We start from the raw sequence: 25944 nt of genomic DNA on the forward strand, positions 1-25944 counted from the left end.
ATAAATATACATGTAATGTTGTTGTTAGATGCCTTTAAGTTGATTCCGACGCAAAGTGACCCCATTGAACTGCCCCACTGGGCTTCCTTAGCTGTAAAAATCCAACGGGGCAGCCTAGAAAATCCTGTGGGGCAGTTCCACTTTGTCACATGGGGTCGCTTTGTGTCAAAAATCAACTAGATGGCACCTAACAACAACATACATATATATATATACGTGTGTTAGTGGGAAACCCTGTTGGCATAGTGGTTAAGAACTATGGCTGTTAACCAAAAGGTTGGCAGTTTGAATCCACCAGGCTCACCTTGGAAACCCTATGGGGCAATTGTGTGTATGAGTACTGTAATTTCTCTTGAATTCTCAGTGCTCTCTTATACCTATTCTGTAAAGAAGGGACCTCAACAAATACGTAAAATCCTCTCTAACAAAGGGCTCCCGTTTTTTGTATCCTGAACGCTGATGTGCCAGTGTTGTTTGGGGGAATATTATATGAATAAATTGACAGTAACTATGACATTTGTGGCTCTAAAGTCATAAATAAATTAGTTCTTTAAAACTGAGTGTCAGAAGAAGCTGGAGTGATATTCCTAGCTATAAAACATGAGACTTTAAGCTATAGTCATACCAATTTTTATCGGCTTGGTAAAGCATTTCCAGTTTTCATTCTTTTTTTGAGTTCAGTGTCTTGGCACAACCTGGCCTAAAACTTTGGACAGTGGAAGCCTTTACTCAGACATTGATAAGGGAAATGTCAAACACAGGTTGAGGTTTATTGTAAAAAATGCCATTGCTAGTGAATAACCTTTCCAATGAAATTCTAAATTAAATGCTTCCTGTCTATATTCCTGAGAACCTGCAATCTGAGAACAAATGAGGTGTTGAAATTGAAGATAGCTTATCTATGAAATTGGGTCTCTTGCTGTTTCGTCATTACAAAATCAATCTTAAACCGTTAACCCGTTGCCACTGAGTCGATACTGACTCATAGTGACCCTATAGAACAGAGTAGAACTACCCCGATAGGGTTTCCAAGAAGCACCTGATAGATTCGAACTGCCAGGCTTTTGGTTAGCAGCCATAGCTCTTAACTACTATGACACCAGGGTTTCCCAAGTCTGAAAACATGGAAAATAGTGGAAACCCCAGCTCCTCTAGTTAAACCAAATTCTGCAGAAAAATATGGAGGAGGAAAAAAAATAGCAATAAAGGAATGGCCAGTCCATTGTTGAGGTCATTTGTTTCCATTTAATCCGGAATCATTTGTCTTACAAAGCACTAATTCACATGTGATATGAGCTTCCTGAATAGGCAGTGAAAACAAGAATATAAGGGAGATTTGACAGCACTGAGATAAAGAAGGCAGTGTCCCTTCACTAATAAACAGAAATGACATGTTGTAGGCATGACTTAGGGCATAATTTTTAGAAGTTGAGTTAGTTTTCTTTTTCAGAGAACAGAGGTCTCCTTTCAACACAATTGAAATATTTAATATATACAATATAAAATATATTTATAAACATATATGTATGTGTGGTTTATACAGGCACATATATACACACATACACATATCTTTAGAGCCCTCTGCTCGAAGCAGGGGCATGTATATTCCTTATATCCAAGGTCTTGCTATTTGGGGAAATGTAATATGGCAATGCTAGAATGGATGAATATGTTCTCTTGGCAGAGCTTTGCGTGTTCACACCAGTCTCAGAAGAGTAACAGGCTCCCAGCTATTAAGTTAATTTTGTTGTTGTTGTTCAGATCTTAATGGTAAACGATATTATTTGAGAAGAAAGAACAAAACATTATTAACTAAAAATGGACAATGGCTGAAGTGAGAAACCTACTCATAGAATGTAGGAACCATCTGTGCATTTGTTTATCCCTTTGTTTACATACTTAATTCACTTACTGATTTATATTTGACCTTATTCCACAACAGATATTAGACTATGTAAACACAAAGGGCTTATTGCTAGTGAATGGCCTTTCCAATGAAATTCTAAATTAAATGCTTCCTGTCTATATTCCTGAGAACCTACAATCTGAGAACAAATGAGGTGTTGAAATTGAAGACAGCTTATCTATGAAATTGGGTCTCTTGCTGTTTCGTCATTACAAAATCAATCTTAAGAGTGTGTAGGCAGTTTGACAGCATGGTTATAACGACTATAGCACTCTTGTTTTCAGACGTGAGACAAGATTAAGTAGCAGTACAAGTTGAAAATCTCATGGGTAGAATAGTCAGTAAATCTTGAAAATCTTGATCCTGTTTTACTGGTGTGAAACAATCCATTCCTTGTGAGAGAATTCCTCCCCCATAAATCATGGCCCCTTGGGATTAATTTGAAGAGCTCAAGACTTCTACTTTAAAATTGAACCTGGCTAGTACCAGACATACGATTTCCTACTAAGGTACTTTTGAAAAGTAAAACCTCACAATAAAGAAAATTAGAACTGTGTTCTCCTTTGGCAAGAATCTGGAAAAATATTTCTAGTACCTTTAGGGGCAGTGGAGCCCTGGTGGTATAGTGGTTAAGAACTCAGCTGCTAACCAAAAGGTCAACAGTCTGAGTCTACCAGCCACTTTTTGGAAACCCTGCAAGGCAGCTCTACTCTGTCCTGTAGGGTCGCTGTGAGTCAGAATCAACCCAACAGCAATGGGTTTGGTTTCGGTTTGGTTTAGGGGCAGCAGAGTGTTAAACCCACTTATTCAACACTGAACCTGGAATTAGGAAGGAAAGTCCTTTCATCCATTTCTTGCCATCTTTTTGATGATTCAAAAAAGGGAAGATTTTTCCACTTAGACAAGTAGACATAGATCCTTCTGCTGTATGAGCTAGTAGCCATTGAGTTAACTACAGCTCATGGCAACCTGGTGTGTGTCAGAGTGGAACTGTGCTCCATAGGGTTTCAATTGCTGATTTTTTGGAGTAGATCACCAGATCTTTCTTCCAAGGCACCTTTGGGTGGACTAGAACCTCCGGCCTTTCAGTTACTAGCCAAGGGTATTAACCATCTGCACCACCCAGGGACTTTACCGCATAGGCTGTATTTTTTTTGCCACACCATGAGATTCTCCTCCAGCCCTCTGTCAGTACAAATCCTTTCACATCCATTGAGAGACCACAACTCCCAGAATGACCTGAGCAGGTGGTTGGTGGGATTGGTGAGAATGTGGTGCATCCCTGAAGGTGTATTACTCATAAGTACCTCGGCTGCAGTGCTTCATTTGGCTGTAGCTTATTCATTTGTCTGCCACGCTGGACAGCAGGAATTCCTCCCACTGCAGCCATTGCTGGTTCCTTAGTTTAACCTAGTGGCTATAGACATCAGCCTGCCACCCACCTCGTGGCCTAAGGAGAGGATTCAGGCAGAGAAAAAAAATGGTCAGCGAGTGAGGACAGTGGTAGTCTGTATATCCCGCTTTACTGCAGAACTCTTCCTGTGGTTTCTTAGTATATAAAAACTTATAACAACAAATTAGCATGTGCCTATGAAAAAATACTGCACGACAGAGGAAAGGAATATCATTCCAAAAACTTGGACTGGAGGAAAAGCGTTCCTTAAAAATTATTTACTGGAAAATCCAGAAAAAAAAATTTGGAAAATCATTTTTTATTTGAACCCACCAGCCACTCTCTGGGAGAAAAGCCTGACCATCTGCTCCTGTAAAAGATTACAGCCTGGGAAACCCTACGGGGAACTTCTCCCTGTCCTACAGGGTGGCTGTGATTTGGAATCAACTCAATAGTATGCAACAACAACATAGAATGCAATGGGGATAGATGATGAAGCAGATTAAGGAAACCATAGTAGAGTCCAGGTTTCATTAAAAAGGAAAAAAAAAAGTGTTGGACAAGGAGCTGGATGAGGTAAGGAAGACTATAAGAACAACCAAACATGCAGTGGAAAAATTAAAGTTGTATTTGAGGCAGTAAAGAACCGAAGCGAGAGAGGGAAAATTGTATTCAGTGTTGTGAAAGACTAAGCTGAGGGGCTTTTTTAGAATTTAGAAGAGAAGGACAAAGTTATGACAATGATGAGCGTCTTAGTCATCTGGTGCTCCTATAACAGAAGTACCACAAATGGGTGGCTTTAACAAAGAGAAGTTTATTCTCTCAACAGTAGAATAGGCTAGAAGTCTGAATGATGCATCAGTCTTCCCTTGGGCTGGGAGCATCTCAGCGCAGGAACCTCAGGTCCAAAGGATAGGCTCTGCTCCCGGCACTGCTTTCTTGATGGTATGAGGTCCCCCACTCTGCTTGCTTCCCCTTACTTTTTATCTCTTGAGAGATGAAAGGTGGTGCAGGCCACACCCCAGGGAAACTCTCTTTACATTGGGTCAGGGAGGTGACCTGAGGAAGAGTGTTACATCCCACCCTAATCCTTTTAACCACAGGCAGAGATTATGATTTACAACACACAGGAAAATCACAAAATGGAGGACAACCACACATGGCCTAACAAAGTTGACACATTTTTGGGGAATACAATTCCATCCGTTATAATGAGATAAGGCGATAGATATCCACACAGAGAGCAGAGAGGAAAGCTAAGCATTATAGCTGTTCCTGAGGAATAAATAGAGTGGAAATAGGAGCAATTACCAAAAACATAATTGAAGAAAAGTATCCTAAGCCAAAAAAGGCCTTAATGTGCATATCAAAAGGGCCTACCATATTCCAATTAAGATTGGGAGAAAGAGGCCACCACTAGACAATTCGGAGTAACATCTTTTAATTATAACCACAACTGCACATTCCCTAGGCTTCCCCATCTCAAGTACAAATGAGGACATCCTTTACATCTGAGGCTTTTGGTTCCAACTATGGAACAGAAGCTTGGCTGAATTTTCTAGGGTATTCTATTCCCCCATATCTCTGAGGTAGTCTCCTGTCCCAGTCTTGGTCCTTATTTGCACCTGCACCACTTCTGGGCTGGCAGACCACCACTACCACAGTATACAGCCCAGGCCACTGTTGAATTCATCCAGCTGCAGCTACTGTCATGTTTCTTCTAAGGCACACTTCTCATTGCCATCCTGGCCTACACGTGAATATCAGCTGTTCCCTTTTTTATTGAAGGCTTAACAATAATGAAATGGTATTCAAAATTAGAGAAAATCACTACCAGATATGTTGGTTTTTAAAACCTAAAAACCCAGTCCCTAGTCCAGTGTCCAGATCACATCCCTCCCTAACTCATGACCTGATGCCCAGTGGCTAAGCCTAGCTTTCCTCTACCTTCCAGGAGTTCCCACAAGCCCTTCTTGGTCTGTTTGGATTCCAGGGTCAGGTCTTAAAGGTTCCAGGCAAGGAAGGGGTTCAGTGGCCTTCCATGCTAAAGGTTGCCCCTTCAGCCTTCCTTTCATATCTCATAATCTGCCTATCTAATTATGGACCATGTGCATGTATACTCTCTTCCTGAAAGTCCATGCCAGCCACCCACAAGGATGTGGCTTCCCTTGTGATCTCAGAGGGATAGCCTTATCAGAGAGCACAATAGATCATCACCAGCACAAAGATACAAATACATATCCTACATTGTCCCATTCCAAATTATTTAAAAAAAAAAAAAGAACATTTTCATGTTTAACACTTTCCTAAGTCAGGAAGGCTCAATCTTCATACATGAGTGACATCAACAGTACTGGTTATGTTTGAGCTTCACCTACCCAGGTCCTGTTCTGCAAGACCTTCCTAAGAAGAAAACCTCTCCCAAGCACATGGCCTGGGGGTGGAGGTTTCACCCTGGAATAACGGATGTGGGTGGCTGATTTTCCCCTCCCACACTGGCTCCAGACATCACTGCCTTTGTCTTGTACAGACAGGAATTGACTTTCCATCCAATGCCTAAGAAGCCAACATAAAGGTATTCTCTGGGATACATTAGCTGCAAAAAGATGACAGCCATGTACCCTTCTTTAAGAAAACAAATACACAGCTCAAATATATAGCATCAATTATGTGAAGGAAAAACCATTATTTATAGTGTTTCTTCAGGGTGGTGACACTATCAGTGATTTTTATTCTGCTTCTTTATAAGTTTTTGTATTTTCCAAAATTTACCTAGTGGAATGCATTACTGTTTTATCCAGTAAAAGGGAAAGTGCAATAAGTGTTGGAAAAATTCAAGGAACATCTGAAAGAGATGATAAAGGAAAATATAACAGAGCATCAGCAAGGGACAAAATACACTAAGAAGTATGTTTCTCACCTAACGTACTCAACCTTACTGCAGAAAACAGAAAGAGTACTGCTATGCTGTTTCATAAAATGTAAGCTCTTAATAAGTACTGTACTTCGCCACTGTTTCACATTGCAACGACAGACTTCAAGTGCCCAGTGAATAAAGCAAATTCCTAAAAGATTATTTTGAATCTTTTGAAAGGCTTGGAACAAGCAGAAAGAGAATTCCACCTTTTTTCCCCTCTTCTTCTCAGCTTAGCATTTTCACCTAAGCTCTCCTCTTGGTTTATCCATAGGTCGAGCAATATCATAACGTCATTTTCCATGGCCCAGAAGGAAGCTTGCAAGACTACATAGCACATCAGCTTGCACTCTGCATGAAGGTATTGATTACTTGCATGCTCACTGCATTTCTTTGACAGTTTGAGAGGGCAGAGAACTAATCAGTCTGTTTTCTCATCACAGCACAGACAAATGGCTGTGGGTTTCTCCTGTGAAATAGTGAGAGCTGAAGTGGATGCTGCTTTCTGCAAGGAACAGCTAGTCGACCTGTTTATCAGGAACGGTAAGACCGTTTCGGTGGACTGGATTGTGATAACCAGGCATGCTTAAAAAAAAAATACACTTTGTGGCTTGGGGATAAGTTTAAGTCAACTTTTCAGTTATTCAGCAGCTAGTGGGATATAAAAATTGGGAACCCAAGTGAACACGTCCAAGGAAGTATTTTCATGTATGTATCATTGCATCTGTTGAGCGACCTACATTTTCTTTTCGTCCTTCCTTCTCTTTGACTATGTCATAATTTGTTGTGGGCGTACTGTGTAACTGGCACTAGTGGTATGCCTATGGGGATAGGTGGTAGATGCATCCCCTGTACCCCGTGGGGCAGAATATTGTATCATTAATGCTGTTTAGAATTGCTGGAACATGGCAACAATAAAAAGCAGAGCAATTTTTAGTCAATTTTATTATTGTTTATCAACACCATGCCCCCTTGTGCCTTGGTGACTAACTTAGCATGTCTAAATCTATGGTTAGCATCTTCTCAAAGAGAGTTCCTCTTCCTGACTTCCCAGCTTTGGTGAATGATACAATTCTCTTGGCCACCCACACTTAAAACTCTGGTTTTATTGGCAGGTTTGAAAGCCTAAATGCCCCCAGTGCCAACCAGACCATGTTAAGGGGTGAAGCGGGCTGGGGGAAGTTTGGGAAGGCGTGTCCCCATCAGCTGGAGCTCTCCACTCCGGTAGCTTATTGCTGGCGGAAGTGTAGATCCAGTGTTTAGAAGTCTTGTAACTTTTTGGAAGAAGCCAGAAATCCAGGTTTTTACATGAAAACTCTTAGTTTTTTTTTTTTTTTGCAATGTTATCAATTGTTTCCATTTTTTAAAAGTAACATGAGGACCACATAGAACTGCCAGGTCCTCTCCTTCATGGATCCTTCACCCTTGTCCCCACAGTTAGTCAGTCCATGGTCAGGCCCTGTCAGGTCTGTTTTCAGCGTTCCTTTTTCATCCATCCTCATTGGCACCATCTTAGCTTATGCCCCCATTTCCTAAAGTCCCTGGGTGGTGCGATCGGTTAAGTGCTCAGCTATTAACTTAGAGGTTAGTGGGTTGAATCCACTCAGAAGTTCCTTGGAAGAAAGGCTTGGCAAGCTACTACCAAAAGATCACAGCCAATGAAAACCATATAAAGCGTAGTTCTACCCTGAAACACATGGGGTTGCCATGAATCAGAATCGACTTGACAGCCACTGCTTGGTTGGTTCCTATACCTCATCTACTTTCCTTAAGTGGTGTCTCTGCCCACTGCTTCCCTTCCCTGCAGGTACGTCACAGGCCACCCAGCCCCTGATTTAAAGCTCTCTGTGATTCCTGCCCCCCCATATCCCTTTGTTGCTCACTGAATTAAGTCCATGCTGTTCAAAGCTTTCCATTTAGGGCATTGGTCTACGTATTTGGCTTATCTGACCCTTTTTAATAAGTGTCTCTGCTCCAGCTCTTTCCTACATCAGAAAAGTCACCCAGTCATTCATTGATACAGTATTTCTTTCCTGTGTGCCCTTTACTTTCCCGCTTTCCATGTGTTTGCTTATGCCGCGTCTTTCATCTGGAATCACAAAGTAAACATAACCCATACACACATTATTACTGCCCCTGGCAGGAACCATTCAAAGTACTATGTTGTACAGTACTGATTAAAATAGACACAGTCTCTGCCTTTCTGGAGACTACAGGAAAAGCCCCTGTCAAAAAGCTTTAAGGCCACCTCACACGAAGCCTTCTCTGATCTCTCTAGTGAACAGCAGTAGACTTTGTTTATACCTCTGTGCCCCACCTGACTGTAGGTCAAGGCAGTGAGAGGAGTATTTGTCTGTCTTGCTACCACCCACATACATGCTGCGTGATGCCCTCCTTGAAAGCTAGTACTGTAGCTTATTCTCCTATTTAGCCTTGTACACTGATTCCCAATAATTATTTGTTGAATGACTGCGTGAATTTCCCAATGCAGGAAATAACTTCGGAAAGAATAAAGAAATTCTGAGTTACATTCATGTCAGCAAGTAGAAGGTCTTGCTTGGAGTGGAGGAAGAAAGATTAGCGAGGACAGACGTTAATAAGGGAGTAGATGATAGTCAAGGTGGATTGGATTTGAAACACGAGGTTCTTCAGTAAAAGACTGAGGCTAAAGAGTCTCCACGATCACTACTTTTTTATGTAGGAAACGGTGTGTCATCTCCAAATACAAAGGGAATTTTATTCTTTATTTGGCTCAGAAATTTATAAGTAATTTATTAAAACTTCTAATTTTTAAGAAGTATCTTCCTTCTCTTTTTAATAACAAAACTAAGGCACAAATATTAGTTTATCTGTTAAGTCCTCGAATGCAGTTGCCCAGGTGAGTAATCTGAGAATCATGGTGATTCTTCAGTTTGCCTTATTCCCCAGCCTCTGCCCTTCTGGGAACTACAGGGAAAGCCTGAAGTTCCTAATTCTGTTGAATCTGATCCTATATCTCATCTCCACCTCTTCCTCTCCATACCCCCTACCACATATCATTTCTTGTTCAAGGGAATGCAGAGGCCTCATCACTAAAAAAAAAAAAAAAAAGGCCTCATCACATCACTAACGCATCTTATTTCCCGGGGTCTCACTCTCCCAGCCGCCCTCTGCTGGGCCTCAGAGCATTCATTCTAGAATGCAAAAACACTGGGGACAGCCCCCTGCTATGTGTTTCAATGGCTCCAAAATAGAAGCCAGTGTTCTCTGAATGTATGTCCAGGATGTCATGATCTGTCCTCTAATTTTGTCTCTACTGTTGTCCATCCTCATCTCCTAAGACTCCCACCACCTCCATCACCATTTCCTCAGTAGGGCCCACTGCTTTTGCCTGGTGCAACGAAGAGATAACGAAGAAAACATGTAGTCAAGTAGGCAAGGGCACGAGAGGCTGCTGAGCAGTGAGCCAAAAGAAAGGCTCCATCAGTGGCTGTGGGGTTAATTCTTCTATGTGCAGAGAGCACGTAGCCAGAGGATCCTTTGAAGGATGAACAAAGTCAAGAGGTGATGGAAAAGAACAGAGCGTTGAGAAGGCAGAGATCTGAACAAGGAAAAAGGGGTCCCTAGGCTGTTCCAGTCATACTTTTGGAATTATGAGGGTACAGGAAGTGTTTGTCAGCTACTGTCTTCAGGTTTTTTTTGTTTTTGTTTTGTTCAATCAAATTAAATTGATTAAAGCGCATTACTACAAATAAAGAATACACTGATTCGTAGGTATTCTACATTTACTCCTGGTTGTTAACCTTGTTTTCTCTACAGAAAGAGCCTTGAACTGTTTGGATTGGGCTGGAGTAGATGTGATGATTCTATTGTTGAACCTTTATCTTCCACTGAGCATGGGACATATATTACTTTATTTGTTCCTCTTGACAGCTCTGTAGAAGAAAGCCAGCAAAGACTGTCACAGAGCAAGGAAAGGGGTGCACGAGCAAAACGTGCAAGGCGGAGTAGCAAATGTATTTTAAATAATCAGTTTTAAAATCTGAAACTTACATGGAGATTAAAATGGTGACAGTGAAGAAAAGAATGTAGAACAAAAGAACACCTCAGAAAGAATGGCATGGCACTTACGCTAGTAAGGGTTGATTTGTGTTTGTTTTAAAATAACATCTTCCTTCTCATATTGCCTTTCGTGAGAGACAGTGACATCACATGGTTCTGTTATTGGGTAAGGAGGGTATGAATACACGTTAGAATCAGGTTGAATTTCTCCTCTATGTAAGAGATGGAGTTGGCTTACAAGACAGAGAGACCTACTTTTAATTCTGTGTGGCAGTGAGTGGTTTAAATAAACAGTAGATCTTTATTTTAAAATAATACTTTGAATTCCTGAGAGAACGTTCCTTTTTAGAATTAATGAGTGAAATTACTGTAGTAATACTAGGAGAACACGACAATCGTTATGTGCATAAGTGACTTTACCTCCTTGAATCCTGCTTTGCTGGAGGTTCCTAAAGACTCACCCTTTATTTTCACTGGCCTCTGAGAGCACCCTCCCCACAGAGCCTTGTTTTAAGTTGACATTGTAGGGGCTGCTTTTTATCCCCAAAGGGGAGACAATAGATTTTGGGTCACCCTGGACACAAAGGTGGCATAGTGGTTAAGAACTCAGCTGCTAACCAAAAGGTTGGCAATTCATATCCACCAGCTGCTCCTTGAAAACCCTATGGGGCAGTTCTACCACATCCTATAGGGTCACTATGCATTGGAATCGACTCAACTGTAGTGGGTTTGGTTTTTTTGTTGTTGTTGTTTAGACACAAAGGAGTTTGGGGTTAACTGTTAAATGTGATATGTTAATTATTTTTAAACCAACAGGCGTTGCTGTAGAACTGTCTAGGATGTACAAAACTGGGCCCTCAGCCCAGTAAAGGGGTATTTTATTAAGATTAGTAACCTGCAGAATAGGGGCAGGGCTGACGGAGGCCGTAAGTTGGAAGAAAAAAGGACCAAAAAAGTAGACCAGTTTCAGAAGTAGGGCTTGGAAGGTAGCCTAAGGCAACGAGAATCCCAGTGTGGCTGACTTTTTGGCCATGGGTTAAAAGGACTCTCTAGCTATGTAACATGGGGTGGCCACTTTCTACATTTCCATAAATCCTGGTCAGAGACTGGTGAATCCTTCAATCTTGAAACTGTAATGAGTCACTGCTTCTGTGGTTGGTTAGAATTTTCAACCTGAAACTATGCTAAATAACCTGAACTACCTGTTGCTGTCGAGTTGATTCTGACTCATAGTGACCCGAACTAGACACATTGCTATTTCTCAACTAAAATAAAACTTACCTGTGGACATACTTGTTTAAAGATGCTGAACTTAAGTGGTCAAGTGGAGAAACGGGTGTTACTGAAAATTGAGGAAATAAATGAGGCAGGCAACATTGAAGACAGAGCTTTTCATCAAAGGAACCCATACTGTATTACCCCTGATGGGTACCTTCTAGGAGGTCAAGATAAACAAAGATGAGATAGAAATCTAACCTCGAAGAACAGTAACCCCTTTGTGTCTGGGGCACAAGCTGCCCATTAAGTGTGGAATTCACTCATCAGCAATATAATCCTTGCTTGCTGACTTAGGAAAATGAGTTTACTGTCTTTCTGAGAGACCTCCTGCACTCCAGTCAACGCGTGTATTTGTACCTCCAGCCTGAATCCTCTCTCCTTACTCCCGCCCATCTGCTGGGCATCTCAGAAGGGATGCCTCACTCACATCAGGCCTGAAAAATAACTCATTATCCCAAGTACGCTCCTGCACTCAGGCCGCCGTCGATAGCACAACCTCTTCTCCTACCCAAGGGGGGTGAACTTCAGAATTGTCTGATATTTCCTCTCTGCCTCTCTCTCAATGCAGTCAACCACGGAGTCTCCCTGATTCTGTCTCAGAATACCTTTTCATTCTATGCACTGGCCCTGGATGAGGCTCCCATCACCTCTTGCCCTAAGCACAGCAATCAGAGCCTAGTAGGTGCATCCTCTTGTTCCTTTCCCCCTCTGTCAGTTCTTTACACCAGAGTGAGGATCTCAAAGTCAGAGTCAAATTCCGTTTATCCCCTCCTCAAAGACTTCATTGACTCCCCTTGCTGGCAGGTTCTCCTTCCTAACATGGCATTCTGGGTCTTCCACTTTTCATTTTGAATGGGTTCTAAGGCTTTCAGTCGGCCACTAACCTAAAGATTAGTGGTTCAGACCCACCCAGTGGCTCTGCAGAAGAAAGGCCTGGCAAACTGCTCCCATAAAGATGACAGCCAAGAAAACACATGGGGTCACCATGAGTCGGAACTGACTGAACTGCAGTGGGTTTGTTTTTTTTGTTTTTGGTTTAATGTGAGGAGAAAGACTGAGTAAGTGTGTAAATGACAGTATGTAAATACATGAAGGATGACATGATAAGAAGCAATAGTACACACTGGTTTGGTTTGCGCTTGGGTTTTCTGAGGCTTTATATTAGCAAGTTGCCCTCTGGCTGCACATTACAGTCATCAGGGAGCTTTTTCCAAATACTAGTGCCTGGACCAGCACAGAACAATTAAATCAGACTCACTGGAGATGGGCCCCAGGTGATGCTACTGTACAGCCCGGGATAAGGGCATTGCCTGTAGCACTCTCCGTGCTCGCAGCTGGGCCTGTTTAATTCCCTTCCACGGACCTGGCTGCCACCCAAGTCTTCAGCCTAGTCCTTAGGGGCTCTGAGCTCACTATCATGCCAGTCTTGTAACTATTCTGGCCATGATTTGATGCCTCGTCCCTCCTAGGACTGACCCCTGCTGGTGTCCTGGCATCCATTCTTTTACCTGCACCATTTCTTAAACTTGGAAAACCTTCATCTGACCTGCCTGTCTGTTAAAATGCCATTCCCCGTGATAGGCCAAGCTTAAAATGCCACATTCCGCAGTTAAAATCAGTCACCTCTGGCATTCCGTAGCACTCAGCCTGGACTTGCAGCAAGGCAACGCTGGGTACACATTTGTCGAGATGCAGCTAAACGTTCCTGCAGATCCATTCGAGCTGGTTGCGCAGCTTCAGGGCCACTCAAACTAGTGAAATGTTTAACAAGGAAAAACTGGAGACCTTCAGTCCCAAGTTACAGAGAATCAGATACATCAACCACTCAACCTAGGCAGTGTTTTATCTCGGAAGAGAAAAAGTTCGTTAGGTCGTCATTGTTTCAACCAGCTATATAGGTTTTTCTTATTTCTGTAATATGTTTCTGAAATATTTGAACCCTGAGAAGCATTGTATTAGAGCCCTCTTCACTGAATAGCCAGCCATGTGGAAGGAAATCCAGCAGACACCAGGGCAGTTGCCCTATAGGTGCAGCTAAAGGAGGAGTGGTTGTTGTTTCTAGGCTTTAAAGCATCCAAAAAAGCTATTTCAGTCTCCAAAGAGATTGACTTAAAACGCTCAAGGAGTTCTTTCAGGAGTGAAAATACATTGTGTCTATAGCAACAAGCAGAAAAGCCAAAACCAAACCCATTGCCAATAGTGAAAAGTGGATGCTTGACAATTCTCTCAGGTATTTTAAGTTGGTCTTATTCTTTTGAGGTTGTCGGCTAAGACTGTGGCATCTGAGAATCTTCCAAAACATTCAAAATAAATTTATTAATTCATTGGTATATAGGAAGTGGAGTCCCTAAGTGATGCAAATAGTTAATGCACTTGGCTGCTGACTGAAAGGTTGAAGGTTCAGGTCCACCCAGAGACTCCTCAGAAGAAAGGCCTGGCAGTCTACTTCTGAAAAATCAGCCATCAAAAGCCGTGTGGAGCACAGTTCTACTCTTGACACACATGGTGTTATGGATTGAATTGTGTCCGCCAAAAATACGCACCTACTAGGCCGTGGTTCCCAGTGTTGTGTGGTTGTCATCCATTTGTGATCTGATGTAATTATCCTACGTGCTGTATATCCTAACCTGTATGATGTTAACGGATCCCTGGTGGCACAGTGGTTAAGAGCTTGGCTGCTAACCAAAAGGTGGACAGTTCAAATCCTCTGCCATTCCTTGGAAACCCTGTGGGGCAGTTCTGCCCTGTTCTGTAGGGTCCCTATGAGTCAGAATCCACTCAACAGCAGTGGGTTCGGTTTTATAATGTTAATGAGACAGGATTAGTGGCAGTTATGTTAATGAGGCAGGACTTAATCTATAAGATTAGGTTGTATTTTGAGTCAATCTCTTTTGAGATGTAAAAGAGGGAAGCACACACAGAGAGAAGGGGACCTCATTACCACCAAGCAAGAAGAGCCAGGCGCAGAGCGCGTCCTTTGGACCTGGGGTCCCTGCACTGAGTTCCCAGACCAGGGGAAGATTGATGACAAGAACCTTCCCCCAGAGCTGACAGAGGGAGAAAGTCTTCCCCTGAAGCTGGTACCCTGAATTTGGACTCTTAGCCTCCTAAGGTGTGAGAGGATAAATTTGTTAAAGCCATCCACTTTTGGTGTTTCTGTTACAGCAACACTGGGTAACTATGTTACGTGGGGTCGCCATGAGTCAGAGTCAACTCGAAGGCAACTTTTTTTTTTTAAACGTAGAAATGCTGTGCATATTTTAATTAAAATGTCAATAACATTTGAGTGCTTACCACATGCCAGGCAGGGTGTTAAGTATGTTCTGTGCACTGCTTTATTTGTTTCCTATATATAATAATGATCTTCTGTTTACTTTCCATCTTTCATTTTGGGTTGATATGCCATCAGTTTTTGTCCCCCCCCCCCCCGCCCCCCAGCCCCGTTCTTAGTGGGAGGAACACTAAAATAAGACTCACAAATTCTAGATTTTAATCCTTCCTCTACCACGGTATCAGAATCCTTGGTCAAATCTGTTTAACCTCTCTGAGGTTTAGTTTCCTCTTCTACAAAGTGAGGGCAAGGATCTGGTTATTTCTCTGAGGTTCTGTCTACATAATTCTAAGGAATTATGTAGTAATTCATGTGTAATGTAAAGGTCATTTAAGGACTTTGACCTTTTGTGTTGTGAGCACTATATACTTAAAATATATGCTACATCTATTTAGATTAATGAATAATAAAATACCCATTTAGCCACCGACCTGGTCAAAAAATAGAACATTCCCAGCTTCTAGAATGTGCCCATGTACCCCTTTCCCTGGTTATGACCCCTTCCTTCTCAGGGTAATTGTTTTTGTGATAGTCATTTCCTTGCTTTTCTTTATAGTTTTGCTACCCATGTATGAACCCCTAAATTATGTGTATTTACTGTTACCTGTATTTGGCCTTTACATGATGAAATCATATTGTATGTATTCTTTTGTGATTTGCTTCTTAACATATCGCTTGTGACAGCCCTCTGTGTTGTTGCCTATACTTGTAATTCGTTGACTTTCACATCCACTGTATGAATATACCCCTATATATTTATCTGTTCTATTGTTCATGGACATTTGGGTTGTTTCCAGTTGGGTTCTGTTATGGAACTTGAAACGCTGGACCATTGTGTGTACCTATCTTCAACTGTATTAAATAATGCCACACTGTTTTCCAGTCATTACCCTGCTCCACCCCAAGCAATTTAAGAGTGTTCCCATTGCACCACATCTTTGCCAACTCTATATTTTTAGACTTTTAAATTTTTGCCGACTTGTGTAGGTTTTTGTAAAAGCTTTAATGCCTGAATTTCCCATTCAACCACAGCTTGTCTGATCCCAGTGAAACAATCTCCTGGTAACAAGAAAGTCATCGTCATCTTGGAGAACTTGGAGAAATCGTCATTGTCTGAGTTATTGGGGGACTTTCTGGCGCCTCTTGAAAATCGCAGCACTGAAAGCCCCTGTACTTTTCAAAAAGGTAAAGAGATGAAGAGCTCATGCTGAGAAGTAAGCTTCTGCAGTGTCATTCTACTTTCTAGCCCCCAAAATACAAGCCATGCTTCGTTTCCCTTTTTTTAACTTACTTAGTTTGCATTTGTGCCATAATATGACTTGCCGTGAATAGACTGTAGCATTTGGTTTATTTTAGGAAATGGAACATCTGAATGTTATTACTTCCACGAGAACTGTTTTCTGATGGGAACCATTGCAAAGGCATGTCTCCAGGGCTCCGACCTACTGGTGCAGCAGCATTTCCGCTGGGTCCAGCTGCGGTGGGATGGCGAGCCCATGCAGGGTCTGCTGCAGAGGTTCTTAAGAAGGAAAGCTGTGAATAAGGTAACAAACAAGCCAGGTAGTCTCCTTGTGCCATGGAGGCAGGGCCCTATCTCTGGAAGAGGGGGTTTTAGTGTCAGGAGATCTGGGCTTGAGCTCCACCGGTTCCTAGTCCATCCTAGTCTGGAAGCCCTCCTGAAACTTGTTCAGCACATTAGCAACACACAAGCCTCCACTGAAAGGTTGTGGCTATACGTGAGGCATATTGGTGGGTGGGGGGACAAGTATGGGGAAGTGCCTGCCACTAGTGATTTGAATTAGTATATGAAATCCCCAATTTAATCAGGTCTTCCACCCCAAGTTAAGTCAGTTGCCTGATTGTAAATATATGCTTTTGGTCAAAGAACAGTCAAGGCATTGCATGAACCGAATGAGTAGGTAGAAAGGTGAGGTAAAGACAGTCATAGACCTGTAGCTTTTCACATTACTGATACATCTGTTAACATCATCATTATTAATATCTCATTGCCAAAAAATTCATATAAGTAATCACAAAAGGTACCATTTTGTAGAATTGGGGCTATTTTAGCTGCTCCCCAGCTCTCTGGAAAAAATAAGAGTTGGTTTTACTTATTTTGAAAGGAAAGTTCCAAGCTTTCTCTGTTTTTCATTGTGCTTGAGAATGGGAGTATGGGGTGTTGTGTGAAGAATAGAGAGGGGAAAAAAAAAAGGGGTAATGCCTTTCATTTACCAAGAATCAATTCAAGTAGGTTTATAAAACGGATTCCTGGGGCAAGCATACAATGGGAATAAATTACTACTGCAAAACATCAGAAATCTTGTAACTGCAGAACAGAGCCAAGTCTTTGGGAGCACTGAAAAACACGCTAGCACTTTATCACAATTCGTTCTTCGAGTTTCTTACAGGGATATAAGAAAATAGACAATAGCCTTTCTACTAGTATTTAATAAGAAATAATTATACTTTTACTAGTAGGAAATTAATATTCAACTATCATTTATCATTAATTATAGTATATGATCGCTGAATTCTTGCTGGAAGAATATCAGAAAATGAGAGAAATACAATAATGCTGCTTTTTTTTCTATTTATAGTACTTTAGATGAAGGTTTACAAACTAGTTTCTTATCAAACAGTACACACATTGTTCTTTGACATTGGTTAATAACCTCACAACATGTCAATATTTTCCCTTCTCAACCCTGCGTTCCCTATTACCAGCTTTTCTGTTCCCTCCTGCCTTCCAGTCCCTGCCCCAGGGCTGGTGCGCCCCTTTAGTCTCAATTTGTTCCATGGGCCTGTTCGGTCTTTGGCTGAAGGGCGAACCTCAGGAGCGACCTCATTACTGATCTGAAAGGGTGTCTGGGGTCTATACTCTCAGGGTTTCTCCACTCTCTGTCAAGCCAGCAAGTCTGGTCTTCTTTTTGAGTTAGAATTTTGTTCTACATTTTTCTCCAGCTCTGTCCGGGACCCTCTATTGAGATCCCTGTCAGAGCACTCAGTGGTGGTAGCTGGGCACCATCTAGTTGTACTAGATTCAGTCTGGTGGAGGCCATGGTAGATGTGGTCCATTAGTCCTTTGGCCTAATCTTTTCCTCGTATCTTTAGTTTTCTTCATTCTTTCTTGCTCTCGAAAGGGTGAGACCAGTAGAGTATCTTAGATGGCCGGTCACAAACTTTTAAGATCCGAGACACTACCCATCAAAGTAGAGTGTAGAACGTATTCTTTATAAAATATGTCATGCCAATTGAGCCAGATGTTCCCCGAGACCATGGTCCCCACAGCCCTCAGCCCAGCAATTTGGTCCCTCAGAGAGTTTGGATGTGTCTGTGAAGCTACCATGACCTTGCCTTGTACAGGTTGTGCTGGCTTCCCCAGTATTGTGTACGGTCTTATCCTTCACCAGAGTTTCCACTTATCTGCTGTCTGTTAAGTGTTTTTCCATCCCCACCCCTCCCTTCCCTCGTAAGCAACAAAGATTGTTCCCTTTTGTGTGTAAACCTTTTCATGAGTTTTTACACTAGTGGTCTCATACAATATTTGTCCTTTTGTGATTGACTTATTTCACTCAGCATAATGCCCTCCAGATTCATCCATGTTAGGAGATGCGTCACAGATTCGTTGTTGTTCTTTATCGTTGCATAATACTCCATTGTGTGTATGTACCACAATTTATCCATCCATCTTTTGATGGGCATCTAGGTTGTTTCCGTCTTTCTGCTATTGTGAACAATACTGCAGTGAACATGGGTGTGCATATGTCTATTCATGTGACAACTCTTATTTTTCTAGGATATATTCCTAGGAGTGGGATTGCTGGATCATATGGGATTTCTACTTCTAGCTTTCTAAGGAAGCACCATATTATTTTCCAAAATGGTTGTATCGTTTTGCATTACCACCAGCAGTGCATAAGTGTTCTGATCTCCCTGCAGCCTCTCCATCATTTGTTATTTTCTGTTTTATTGATATGTGCCAGTAATGCCAGGGTGAGATGGAATCTCATTGTGGTTTTGATTTGCATTTCTCTAATGGCTAGAGATCGTGAACATTTCCTCTTGTGTCTATTGGCCGCTTGAATGTCTTCTTTGGTAAAGTGTCTGTTCATTTCTTTTGCCCATTTTTTAATTGGATTATTTGTCTGTTTGTTGTAGAGGTGTTGGATTTTCTTGTAGATTTTAGAGATTAGACCTTTGTCTGATTTGTAATAGCCAAAAAGATTTTTCCCAGCCTGTAGCTTCTCTTTTTACTCTTTTGGTAAAGTCTTTTGATGAGCATAAGTGTTTAATTTTTAGAAGATCCCAGTTATCTAGCTTATCCTCTGGAGCTTGTATGTTGTTGTTTGTGGTTTGTAGCCTGTTAATGCCATGTATTAGGGCGTCTAGCATTGATTGTTTTTTTCTTTTATGAACTTCATAGTTTTTGACTTCATATTTAGGTTTTTGATCCATTTTGAGTTAGTTTTTGTATATGGTGTGAGGTGTGGGTCCTGTTTGATTTTTTTTTTTTTCGCAGATGGACATCCAGGTTTGCTAGCACCATTTGTTTAAAAGACTGTCTTTTACCTGTTTGATGGACTTTGGGACCTTTTCAAAGATCAGGTGACCATAGGTGGATGAATTGCTGCTCTTTAAAAAAAAAAAAAAATTTTTTTTTTTTTAATTGCATTTTCGGTGAAGGTTCAAATAGCAGTTTAGGTTACCATTCAACAATTTCTACACAAATTATTCAATGACATTGGTTACATTCTGCACAATGCATGAACATTCTCAATATTTCCGTTCTTGTTGTTCTGTTTGCATTCATCCAATTTCCCTGCCCGCTTACATTCTCATCTTTGTTTTAAGTAATTGTTGACTGGTGTTACATAGATGATTTTTTTTTTTTTTAAAGGAGCACAGTACTCATGGGTGATATTGTTTATTTTTTGAGCCAATCTGTTATTTAGCTAAAAGGTGACCTCAGGGTCTAGTTTCATTTCAAGGTTTAAAGAGTATCTCAGGGCAATAGTCTAAGGGAGTCCCCCAGTCACAACCAGTCCATTAAGTCTCATTTTTTTGTTTGCTTGATTTTAGAAATTTGAGGTTCCATTCCACAATTTTCTCCCATTCTATCAGAGTCCAACTTTTGTGGCTGTCATCAGAATGGTCAGTAGTGGTAGCTGGGCACTATCTCGTTTTTCAGGTCTCAGGGTAGATAGATAAGGCCTTGGTTCATGTAGACTGTTAGTCCTGTGGATTAGTTTTTTCTTTGAGTCTTTGGTTGGTTGCTCCTCTTTTGAAGAAAAGAGAAATTATGGTAACAGACCCCAAAGTCACACATAAAAATCTTGATTGCAGGGAAGAAGAGCTTGGTGTGTGGGGAGACTAAAGGACACTGTGTGGTTTTGCAATTATGGGCTTCGCAGCAGAGCTAGGCAGGGACAGGTCAGGTTCAGCACCTTGAATTAGTAACCGTTCAATGGATTGTTTTCATGTACACCTTGTCATTTCTTCACCCATTTTGTTATTTGTAAACGTCAGCATACACCTGCCCCTCTCCCACATTTCCATCCTCATTCCATGCTTGAAATGCTCTTTCTGCCTCCTCCTCACCAGACAAGTATCCTTTACATCCTTTGAGACCCAGCTGAAGTCCCACCTCATGTCTTTACCTTTCCTTACCATTCAGGATTTAGTCATAGTCCCATAGCAGTTTGTATCTGTACTTAAGATTTTGAATCTGGAAGGGACCTTAGCGATAATGAGCCTGCCTCAATCTTCATTTTACACATGGTGCAACTTAAAAGAAAGAAAGAAAATGGAAGGGACTCACAGTACCTGGACCCTGCCCGTGCTCTACAAGATCACATCTCACCCTCCCAACACTGACCCCTTGCTCTCCATGACCTTAGGACATGTCTGTTCTTGTTTTCGCCTCTATTGTTTTTGAGTATATAAACTTTGTCTTGCTTTTTTTTCTCTCTTCTTTCTTAGCAGTGATAATTATCAGGCATGCAATATATATATATATATATTTTTTTTTTTTTAATTATTTTTGCTGAAAATATACATAGTAGAACATACACCAACTCAACCATTTGTCTATGTACAATTCAGTGACATTGATTACATTCTTCAAGCTGTGCAACCATTTTCACCCTCATTTTCCAAATTGTTCCTCCCCCGTTAATATGGTCTTACTGCCCCCTAAGATCTCTGTCTCATCTTTCAAGTTGCTTTTGTCAATTTGATCCCATAGAGTTAGATCTTAAAAGAGCGTAATGCTCAAGGCAGACATTCTTTATGAGTTAAGTTGAACTATTGTTTGGTTTAAAGAAGACTTCAGGTGATGATTTCAGGGCAATAGTGTCAGAGGTTCATCCAGCCACAATGGCTCCAGAAAATCTAGATCCTGTGAGAATTTGAAATTCTGAACCACTTTCCCCCTTTTGATCAGAACTCCTTTATAGAATCTTTGATCAAAATGCTTAGTAATAGGAGCTGAGTGCCAACTAGTTCTTCCAGATTTGTAGCAAAGGAGGTAGTTGTTCATGAAGGTGATAAATAAATTAAGGCTAAGGGTTGCACAGCTGACTAATGTAGTTGGTATCAATAATTTGTATACTTGTAAAAAATTGAATTGGCCAATGTTATGTGTTTACAACAACAACAAAAAGAGCAGCTTCTGAGACTGCTTATATATAACTAAATACCTCATGGGATTTGGTTTCTTGCTTTGGAGGTTTAGGGTCATGGTTTCATGGAAGATCCCAGTTAATTGGCATAATATTGGGTTTAGTGCTTCTGTTCTACCTCCTAGTTTACTCTGTAGTGCTGGGGGTCTTAAAAGCGTGTAAACGACCATCCGAGGTACAACAATTGGTCTCTATTCACCTGGAGCATCAGAGAAAGAAGGGGAGAGTCAGGAATAGGAGGATATGGAAATAAATGTATTTTTATTTATAGACCTCAAAACATCTTCATAAAATTATCTCCATTTTAAATGAATATATACTAAGAAAAGGAAGTAAAAACCTGTAATAACTAGAAATTCTATTTTTTGGTTAGTCCCTTTAAGGAAACACCAGTTTTTAATGTACTTTCAAATAATAACCACTGTTTCCATGTAACAGCAAACTCGCAAGATGAGAAATTTCATATAAACAACATCTGTACTTTTGAGAGAAGGGATGTCTACCAGTTTCTTCATGTCTGCAGGGCAGGCAGATTTCATCCTGCCTTGGGCATTATGAAATATGCTTCTCTACCAGTACACCTAATAGTCTGGTCTCTGGAAGTAGTTTATTAGACAGTCATTAAGAGAACAGTGCAGTCTTCCAGGAAGGAATGATGTTTCCCTGGGCACTGAGGGAAAATGGAAGATCTGTCATCATTCTCCTTGACTAGGCAGCTGGGGGACCCCAGGGCATATTCAGAGGAGACACCTCCCCCCGTGTCAGTTGCCCCAAAGCTAAGCCTGTTTTTTCCCCTCAGCCCTGGCTGGCCATGGGGAGCGAAGCATGAATAGAGATCGTCAGAAATGGTAAACTCAAGGAAGAAAAGGAAGTTCTTTATCTAGCTTAATGGTTATTAGGAGGTTGTGCAAATGGTTTCGCACTTGGCTGCTAACCTAAAGATTGGCAGTTTGAGCCCACTCAGCAGCTCCACAGGAGAAAGACCTAGCAATTTGCTTTCATAAAGATTACAGGCAAGAAAACCCTGTGGGGCAGCTCCCCTCTGTTGTGTGGAATCATTATAAATCGAAATCGACTTGTGATGGGGCCCAACAACAATAGTTATTACCAATTCTACTTTAAATCTGATAAACTGCTTCTTTATCCTTTCAGCTAAATGCTAGACAATGTTCTTTTTCGGTCCTATTGCTATTTTCTATTAAAAGTAAACTCTAGGACTGTCATTTCTCATATTACTAGTGGGACTGTGGACAAGTTATTACTTTTTTGTACCTCAATTACCTGATATGTAAAATGGGGTGAAAATACCTTCCTCAGGCTTGTGAGAATTAAATGAGAAAAACGCTTAGCACACTAACACGTTAGCGCACGTAATACTGTACGTTACTAGCTGCCCCTCCTTCAGCCATCTCAAGTGAAGGTAAAATCAGATTCAGCTACATTTTAAATTGTTTCGTAGTCTTAAGTGTTTATACTTCTAATTTTGGACTTTTAAAAACAAAAGAAATAGAAGCATTGCTCTGAGTCAAGCCCTCCATTCTGCCTCCCTGTCTCTAGTTCCGAGGAAAGCTGTCCTCTCCCCGAGATCCTGTGTGCAAGACAGTCGACTGGGCCCTGTCGGTCTGGCGCCAGCTCAACTCCTGCCTGGCCCGCTTGGGCACACCTGAAGCGCTTCTTGGGCCAAAGTATTTCCTGTCTTGTCCAGTCGTCCCAGGACATGCCCAAGCAACAGTGAAGTAAGTGTCATTGCTCCTCGTTTGCCTACTTGAGATAGACCCATGGCCTATTTTACAAATGAGAATGCTGTCTGCCTTGTGCCACCTCCTGTCATCAACGTGGAATGACAATGCTCTGCACTCCTGGCAGAGGGTAACCATGACTTCTCTGCTGAGTGGCTCCTGAGGAAACTGTATTCTTGATAAAAACAAGATAGGAGTTTTCCCTCTATTACAAAACCCTCACCAAAATTGTGTTCAGCTTTGACACGTTCAAAGACGTGTTCATTGTCTTTCGGGCAGTGTTCCACATGAGAAATTCCATCAAATATTTTATGCCAGGAAAAAAAATGTAAAAACTGCATGTTATTAAGCAAAAGGCTTCCTCCATTTATTAAGGAGACTTACATACTTACTGTGTTTTTCTCTGAAGCAGTTCATGAGAATAGGCGTATAGACAACAAAGTTAATGAAATAGAAAATCAGGAGCAAATTGAAAGGAAGAAAAAATTTGTCAACATGCCAATTACTGAGGGTTTTATAATTAGCTACTAGATGTGATTCTGTACTTCCTGGGCTGAAATCCATTTTGGAAGACATGATATAAATAATATATCTTTATGATAAATGTTCTCTTTCTCTATAATAAGAACACTTAACCACTGCACCACCAGGGCTCAACTGCGGGGGTGGGGAGTGCTATATTAAATATTGTTGTTGTTAGCTGCCATCAAGTCAGCCCCCAACTCATGCAAGCCCACGCACGTGAAAAGAAACGCTGCCCAGTTCTGTTGGTTGAAGATCGGACCATAGTGATTCATAGGGTTTTCATTGGCTGATTTTTGGAAGTCGATTGCCAGACCTTTCTTCCTAGACTATCTTAGTCCTGAAGCTCTGGTGAAACCTATTCAGCATCATAGCAACACACAGGCCTCCACTGACAGACTGGTGGTGGCTGCACATGAGAAGCATTGGCCAGGAACCAAACCCAGGCTTCCTGCATGGGAGGCGAGAATCCTACCATTGAGCCACCACTGCCCCCATATTAAATAGACACAGTATTTTCTTGATAAAACCAGAAATACATTTATTCATATACTTGACCCTTCACCAGCATCACAATTAAATCTAATTTCTTTTTGCATCTTGTCCCAAGATTCTTTGGAACCAGTTTTGGCCTTTCCTAGATGAGCACAGTCATTGTCAGGAATGTGAAGTCTGAGAATTTTCCCTTTTGCACACTGACAGGTTAGCTTGCCACAGCTTCATGGGTACCACGCTCAGACAAAGGACTTTATGACTCAGCATGGCGGGCAGCGTGAGCTTTACGTTTCATAAGTTCTCCTGCCCTCAGGTCCCCCGGGGGTGATGCAGAACAGCCCAGATGGATGCTAGGTTTGTGTCACGGCTGAGGAACCCCAAGCTCAGAAATATTTAAGTCTCTTAAAGGGGCTGATAGCAAATCTGCCCACCATTTGCCCTGGAAAAAGAGAGTATCCTTACTATCCTGATCAGGAAGCAAATTTGCCTCTACTCCAGGAGGCACTGTCTCTGTCTTCTAAGACTGTTTGCTAAACAGGTAGTCCCTGACTTATGACGTATGCGAGTTACATCAAAAGCTGCTTATGACCGTCCATTTTTTTCGTTTCTTTCTTTTTTTTTTTTTTAACATCTCATTAGTAATACGTTGCAGTACGTAATTTGCTGATGTTTCTCAGGTGTTCACTTGCAGGTGTTCAATTTTATGATTTGTTCAAAACTGCTGGATTTATAAAGATACTGTTAATAAAAGGCAGTAATAATGAAAAATTTTTTAAAAATGAGGTAGAGCTGACTTACTAATGGAATCATTGGAACAGAACCTTGTCATAAGTCAGGGTCTACCTGTATTGACATCCTTGAAAAGATGCTGGTGCACATGTGCCGAGAATAGTTGTCCCCCAACAGCCAGGTTTGTTACTTACCAGAACGAGTCATCTTTACTCCATTAGCACCATTAAGAATAACTGTAATTGATTTACCGGTCTCACCCCTTTGGGAGCAAAAGAGAATGAAGAAAACTGAAGATACAGGCAAAGATTAGTCCAAAGGACTAGTAGACCATGTCTACCACGGCCTCCACCAGCCTGAGTCCAATACAACTAGATGGTGCTGGCTACCACCACCAACTGCTCTGATAGGGTTCACAGTAGAGGGTCCCAGACAGAACTGGAGGAAAATGTAGAGCAAAATTCTAACTCACAAAAAAAGACCACACTTACTGGTCTGACAGAGACTGGAGAAAGCCCGAGAGTATGGCACCCAGATACCCTTTTAACTCAGTAATGAAGGCTCGCCCTTCAGCCAAAGATTAGGCAGACCCGTAAAACAAAACAAGACTAAAAGGACACACCAGCCCAGGGGCAAGGACTAGAACACAGGAGGGAATAGGAAAGCTGGTAAAACGGAACCCAAGGTCTAGAAGGGAATGTGTTAACATGTTGTGGGGTTGTGAACCAATTTAATAAAACAATATGTGCACTAACTGTTTAACAAGAAACTAGTTCTATAAACCTTCATCTAAAGTACAATTAAAAAAAAAAGAATAATACTGACTCATGTGGTAGAATACAAGAATTTCGTCTCTATTCCCTATTGTAGTTTCATTTTTTTTCTTGAATTACATATCACTGGAAATTAAACTGAG

General features: G+C 41.4%; 1 protein-coding gene across 1 annotated transcript in view; it reads left to right on the forward strand.

The window, feature by feature from the left end:
- The window catches only part of CTTNBP2 (cortactin binding protein 2), a 173254-nt gene that overhangs the window by 128793 nt on the left and 18517 nt on the right, over window positions 1-25944 (forward strand). Inside the window, exons 13-17 of the mRNA XM_023544586.2 lie at window positions 6488-6574; window positions 6657-6756; window positions 15896-16048; window positions 16220-16407; window positions 23101-23279. Coding sequence (XP_023400354.2) covers window positions 6488-6574; window positions 6657-6756; window positions 15896-16048; window positions 16220-16407; window positions 23101-23279 — 707 coding nt within the window. The remainder of the gene's footprint in view (window positions 1-6487; window positions 6575-6656; window positions 6757-15895; window positions 16049-16219; window positions 16408-23100; window positions 23280-25944) is intronic.

Source organism: Loxodonta africana, chromosome 8, assembly GCF_030014295.1.
Source record: "Loxodonta africana isolate mLoxAfr1 chromosome 8, mLoxAfr1.hap2, whole genome shotgun sequence".
Classification (NCBI taxonomy): Eukaryota; Metazoa; Chordata; class Mammalia; order Proboscidea; family Elephantidae; genus Loxodonta; species Loxodonta africana.